Genomic DNA, 7,073 nt, shown 5'->3' with positions numbered 1-7,073 from the left:
GATTTGGGAATAAGGAAAGGGATTAACGGTATGATTAACAGATATACGATAAACTCACTGCAACAGTTTACGTCATTGGACAAGTCATCAACCAGCCCCACTGTAGAGGCGCATACCTACAGGCCAGTTTATGCGGGCAAGAGGGAATTGTTCTTCAGAGGAGGCACTTAGAACAGAGAGCATGCACCTTGCTGATTGTTTTAGCAAGAGAGGTTATAAGCTGCAAGATTTAGAAAGATCCTAAAAGAAAGTGTGAGACATCCCAAGAATATAAAAGGAAAGATCAGAGAAGAGACAGTGAGCATGAGAATAATTGGCACCTATTTCAGACAATCTAGACAGATTTACAACATTATCAAAAGATATTGGCACGTGCTACATGGAGATAAGGATTTATCACAAGCTTTACCAGTAAATCCCCAGATCTCTTATAGGAAATGGATTAGCCTCAAGGATATACTGGTTCACAGTCATTATGAGGAAAAAAGTCCCAGACCACAAGCTTCCTTGACTTGGTTACCAGAAGACCCTAAAGGAAGTCATAAATGTGGGGTCACTTTAAAGCCTGTATATATATATATATATATATATATGTATAGATAGATATATATAGATATATATATATACCAACAGTCAAAAAATTATCAAACCAAAAAAATGCATAACAAAAATTGATATTACATAACTGTAGAACAGAGGGTGTAATGTGTAGCCAAATGCCCCTGTCCCCTTCTCTATGTTGGTAAGACGATCCGTCAACTGAGACGCAGGATTCTGGGATGCAACAAAGGTGTGGTATTAAAATTGGACAGACCAATAGCAAGACATATGGTACAAAAACACAATAGAAAAGCTGATGGTCTGTCCTTTTGCGTGGTCCAACAAATTAAATTGGGCCAGAGGAAAGGAGATCTAGATAAGAAACTACGAAAAACAGAAGCCAATGGATCTTTCAGTTAGGATCACGTGCCCCACAGGGAACAAATCAAGATTTTACCTACCTACCTTTTGGGGGAGAATAGTTCTTGATAGCATCTGCAAGTTATCTATATAGTGATTTGGAAATAGATGTGTGTAAACCTTTAATGGTGACTCATTGGACGTTTTCTACAATAGAGACATTTAGAAGGTAATATAAGTGGTAAAAATATAGAATGAGTAAGACTGAAAATGATGAGAGTGAGGGATTTCTTTTCCCCATCAATCTAAAGGCAAAAACATACTATTTAAAATCCACTAGATGGGGCTGTTGAGAAGTATCTACAAAAATAAGCTGTAGACAAGCAGAGTCGCTATTTGCCATGTGGTGGTTACAGAACTTTTCATTTTGAACACTTATTTTATACACCCCCGACGAAGCTCTTTTTTAGAGTGAGTCATGTAGGGTATTTTTCTTAGTAAGTTTGGGTGCACTGTCACATTTAGATATGGTATTTTGGTTGGTGGGGAGGGATTTTTTTTTCTAAGTTCTCATATCTCCTAGTTATCAGTGGCCAGGAGTCAGTGTTTTATTGCAGTCAGGACGCTTTTTAAGTTTAGGAAGAATGGAAGTAATAGACTTAATTTAGGAGCATAGATTAGGGTTATTTCTATCAGTTAATTAGAACCCCTATGCTTCCTTTTTGTACTTCCTTTAGTTGTTTCCTGCAGTATAGACGGAGCCACTAGGAGGAGATAGTGTTTAATGGCAAATTAAGGTAGAGTGGTATCTCTCAATTCACCAATTCCTGATGGGGACTGCAGGTTGTTCACTCTGCAATACAAACTTGTTTGTATTGCAGAAGAGGGACATTGAAATAAAATATAGACAAGTTTTATATTTTACTTTCTCAGCATCCATTCCTGCAAATTATAGGGATAATGGCTTTATTGCCAAAGAATGTGCTTAATGTGCTTAATGTTTTTCTAGGTGAAGCAACACGACTTTCTCTTCTATCCCTTCTGCAATAATAATTGTTTTGGTTGATTGTATTTGCATTTTGGAATTTCCACAGATTTAGACCCCGTTCACACTGGGGCGACCCGACTTTGCCGGGCGACCTGTGAAGTCGCGGTGCGCAGCTCGCACCGTGACCTCGGAGCAGCCGGCACGGACTTCATATCATTGAAGTCAATGCAGGTCTCTCCAGGTCGCCCCAAAGAAGCTCCGGACCCTTTTTCTAAGTCGGAGCGACTTGTGTCGCTCCTATTAGAACGGGTCCTGTGCTGCTCTATGGCAGGCGACCCACGGCGACTTGTCAGGCGACCAGGTCACCTGACAGGTCGCCGCAGTGTGAACGGGGTCTTATAATCTGATATTGTACAGAATTGTATTCATACCTTTTTACTCTACAAATATCTTGTACAAGGTTCTTCCATTTTTCTTGCACTTGATTGGGTATTCTTTAAATAGTGAAGCCTTACCACATTTACTAAAGCAAATGAGCGCAACTGCACTTGTAAAGTGCACAGTCTATTTGCCTTTAGTAAATCCAGCCCAGTGTTTTCAGGACATATTGCACTTTTTAAGCAGACAGGCAATGGCATCTCACTTTTTGACTGTCTCCATTTAACTAAAACTCTATACAAGGTCATATGAAGTATAAAGCAATGTCCACCCTCTGGCTCATTCAGTTTAAAATTAATTTTTATTTTTTTGTCTTAATAAATAATGAAAATACAAACCCAAATCCAAAAAAGTTGGGACACTGTACAAATTTGGAGTAAAAAAGGAATGGACTAATTTACAAATCTCATAAACTTATATTTTATTCACAATATAATATAGATAACATATCAAATGTTGAAAGTGAGACATTTTGAAATGTCATGACAAATATTGGCTCATTTTGGATTTCATGAGAGCTACACATTCCAAAAAAGTTAGGACAGGTAGCAATAAGAGGCCGGAAAAGTTAAATGTGCATATAAGGAACAGCTGGAGGACCAATTTGCAACTTATTAGGTCAATTGGCAACATGATTGGGTATTAAAGGGCCTCTCAGAGTGGCAGTGTCTCTCAGAAGTCAAGATGGGCAGAGGATCACCAATTCCCCCAATGCTGCGGCGAAAAATAGTGGAGCAATTCCAATATCATCATCTACAGTGCATAATATCATCCAAAGATTCAGAGAATCTGGAACAATCTCTGTGCGTAAGGGTCAAGGCCGGAAAACCATACTGGATGCCCGTGATCTTCGGGCCCTTAGACAGCACTGCATCACATACAGGAATGCTACTGTAATGGAAATCACAACATGGGCTCAGGAATACTTCCAGAAAACATTGTCGGTGAACACAATCCACCTTGCCATTCGATGTTGCCATCTAAAACTTGATAGGCCAAAAAAGAAGCCATATCTAAACATGATCCAGAAGCGCAGGCGTTTTCTCTGGGCCAAGGCTCATTTAAAATGGACTGTGGCAAAGAAGAAAACTGTTCTGTGGTCAGACGAATCAAAATTTGAAGTTCTTTGTGGAAAACTGGGACGCCATGTCATCCGGACTAAAGAGGACAAGGACAACCCAAGTTGTTATCAGCGCTCAGTTCAGAAGCCTGCATCTCTGATGGTATGGGGTTGCATGAGTGCGTGTTGCATGGGCAGCTTACACATCTGGAAAGGCACCATCAATGCTGAAAGGTATATCCAAGTTCTAGAACAACATATGCTCCCATCCAGACGTTGTCTCTTTTAGGGAAGACCTTGCATTTTCCAACATGACAATGCCAGATCACATACTGCATCAATTACAACATCATGGCTGCGTAGAAGAAGGATCCGGGTTCTTAAATGGCAAGACTTCAGTCCAGATCTTTCACCCATAGAAAACATTTGGCGCATCATAAAGAGGAAGATGGGACAAAGAAGACCTAAGACAGTTGAGCAACTAGAAGCCTGTATTAGACAAGAATGGAACAACATTCCTATTCCTAAACTTGAGCAACTTGTCTCCTCAGTCCCCAGACGTTTGCAGATTGTTATAAAAAGGAGAGGGGATGCCACACAGTGGTAAACATGGCCTTGTCCCAACTTTTTGAGATGTGTTGATGCCATGAAATTTAAAATCAACTTATTTTTCCCTTAAAATTATACATTTTCTCAGTTTAAACATTTGATATGTCATCTATGTTGTATTCTGAATAAAATATTGAAATTTGAAACCTCCACATCATTGCATTCTGTTTTTATTCACAATTTGTACAGTGTCCCAACTTTTTTGGAATCGGGTTTGTAGGTGCACAGACACTGGATATTCAATTTAAAGCAAAACTACATTTACTGAGGGTCGTTTTCAAAGCTCTTTTAACATCTTTGTTTTTGAGGCTGTAAATGAATGGATTTAGCATAGGGACAGCAGCCGTGTTAAATAACGATAAAAGCTTCTTAGACTCCAGGGTACTAGATAGGTTTGGTGTCAAATATTGGCTGGCCACAGTAGTGTAGAGCAAAATCACAACTGTGAGGTGTGAGGAACATGTGTAGAAGACCTTACGTCTTCCAGTACTTGTAGAGATCTTCAATATAGCATTTATTATAAAAATGTAAGGAATGAAGGTGAGGACAAAGGGCATAAAGATCATAGAAAGCAGCCCTTCTATGAGGAATAGAAGTTCCAAAACAGTCGTGTCATTGCAGGAAATTTTCATTAAGGGGACAATGTCACAGAAGAAGTGGTTGATTTCAATGGAGGAATAGCAAGTATAGCTGATAATGATACCAGTATGAGGTAGGACTTGGCACAACCCCAACAGCCAGCTGAGTGATGCCAACAGAGTGCATATTCTACTGTTCATAATCCTGTGGTAATGCAAAGGCTTACAGATTGCTACATAGCGATCATAACTCATGGCTGTCAGTATTAATAATTCAGTAACACCAAGGGATCCAAACAGGTACATTTGTATCATACACTGAAAAAATGGAACAGTTTTATCCCTAGTAATAAAGTTGATAAGAATCCTATGCAAGGCAATGGTAGAACAAGTGAAATCTAGTACAGACAAGTTACCCAGGAAGAAGTACATAGGTGTGTGAAGCAGCGGGTGTCGGCAAGCAATGAGAATGGTCAAGTTACCACTTAGAGTTAAAAGATACATAAGGAGGACCAAAAAGAAAATTGGAAACTGCAGCTTGGGGTCATCAGAGATCCCTTTAATGATGAAATATTTGATAGTTGTCTGATTTATAAGCATTTTTAAAGCTGTGTTCTAAATCTGAAATCAATCAAAAAGACATATACTGTACTGTAAAAGTAGATTATATTATACCTCATCTCATGATGTGTTTATTACATTTTCTTCTAAACTGGGATTTTCTAACCAATGTTTATGAACTTCTAAGCAAATAAGGAATGTATTTAACATACTGTCACAAACTATATAAGTGACACCACACATATGTTATATAATTAGCCCCCCAAAAAAATCTCATATTTAGCAAGATAACATTTTATAATGTAAACCCATTTTTCTAGATAAATTGATATTCCTGCGAGCTAAACCAGTCTAGCACTTTTCTATGGGTATTGCAGCGAGCACAATACTCTCTCTAAAGTGTATATGATCAAAATTTAATTTAAATAATGCCGCGCAATATAAAGTGCTCCACAAACATATATGTGCAAAATATAATCAATAAGTATAAATTAATAAATTATTGCATAAATAAAGGGCATTCAATACTAATATAGTGACAATAAATAGATATATAAAGTGCATACAATATTTATAATGGCAATCAATCATCAAATGTAAAGTGCATACCATGCCAATACAATCAACAATGAATAAGTGATTATATAAAAATAGTTTTAAGAACTGATGAATATAAGTGAATTATCCAAGTGTAAACCGTATTCAAAATAAGTGGTGCAAAAAATGCCAGGTGTTAATCTCCAGTGCCAAATATTGCACTTCCCATAGACTTCTATGAATAGTCCATTAAAACTGTGCATCCAATAACAGCCTCTGTAGTGACCTCGACCGCAACACCCTGTGTGTCTGGGTTTTCAACTCTACTCCTGTGATCTAGCGGCAAAGCTAGGTCATACAGCGCAAATTACCCTCTCAGGGTCACCTTTCCCGGAGTCCATGGTATGTCAGCCTCTCAGGAGAGTGTTTCACTTTAGTAGATGTCCCTCACATTACCATGCAATGTCACATGAAAGAAAAGGGGGGTGGGGACTCCAATAGCAATATTTATTGAATAAAAAGCAGTATTGTACTCACATTTAGTGGGTGCTGCAAGTGCACCAAACATACAACATCTTTCATAGCAATCTCTATTGATTGGATGTGATGGCAATCTAGTGGGAATGGAGATCCTCTGTGTGCTGCTCCTTTCCTTCCTAGATTTGGCAGTGATACCATCCGGGCCCCTCCCCTACGCGTACGAGACATGGTCAACGTGTCTTCCAAGGGGCATATGACAGGACAAGGGTCTTCAAACTATGTCCCTCCAGTTGTTCAGCCTAGTCATTTCTGTGAATCTCAGAGTTTTACAATGCCACATGTGATGTGTAGTTCTGCAACAGCTGGAGGGAAAAGAAATGGAGGGACATATAGCGTAATATTGCTAAAACCAATTTATTTTTAAAAAAGCTGATACACTTACAGACATCCGTGAAAGGCAGGCATATAAAGTATAAAACAGCTGGGCTGACCAAGTCCTCTTTACATGTTTCGGCATAAATGCCTTTTTCAAAAGGATCTTTTGAAAAAGGCATTTATGCCGAAACATGTAAAGAGGACTTGGTCAGCCCAGCTGTTTTATACTTTATATGCCTGCCTTTCACGGATGTCTGTAAGTGTATCAGCTTTTTTAAAAATAAATTGGTTTTAGCAATATTACGCTATATGTCCCTCCATTTCTTTTCGGATTTACCACCCACCATGTTGAAGGGGAATCTCTGAGTGATTTCATCTGCTGGAGATTTACATGGTATCCATTGGAATCGGTGAAAATTGTGGGGACACTCCATCATTTCTAAGCCTGTTTGACTCCTATACTATAAGGTATTTGGGGTCCCATCCATTTGGTGAGCGCAACCTATTTTCTACCTTCACTGGTGTTGGGATTTGCTGCACATATTTG

General features: G+C 38.8%; 1 protein-coding gene across 1 annotated transcript; it reads right to left on the bottom strand.

Annotated features, from left to right (window-relative positions):
- Positions 1-4,234: 4,234 nt before the first annotated feature.
- LOC309559799 (olfactory receptor 8D1-like) lies at positions 4,235-5,173 on the bottom strand (the record flags this gene model as incomplete). The annotated part of the gene is made up of 1 exon (XM_082263237.1): positions 4,235-5,173. One exon carries the CDS (start codon positions 5,171-5,173, stop codon positions 4,235-4,237), a length of 939 nt encoding a protein of 312 aa, XP_082119363.1.
- Positions 5,174-7,073: the final 1,900 nt, after the last annotated feature.

Source organism: Pelophylax lessonae, assembly GCF_965119305.1.
Source record: "Pelophylax lessonae genome assembly, chromosome: 7".
Taxonomy (NCBI): domain Eukaryota; kingdom Metazoa; phylum Chordata; class Amphibia; order Anura; family Ranidae; genus Pelophylax; species Pelophylax lessonae.
The sequence above is the reverse complement of the archived record's forward strand: the minus strand, read 5'-3'. Positions and strand labels throughout refer to the sequence as shown.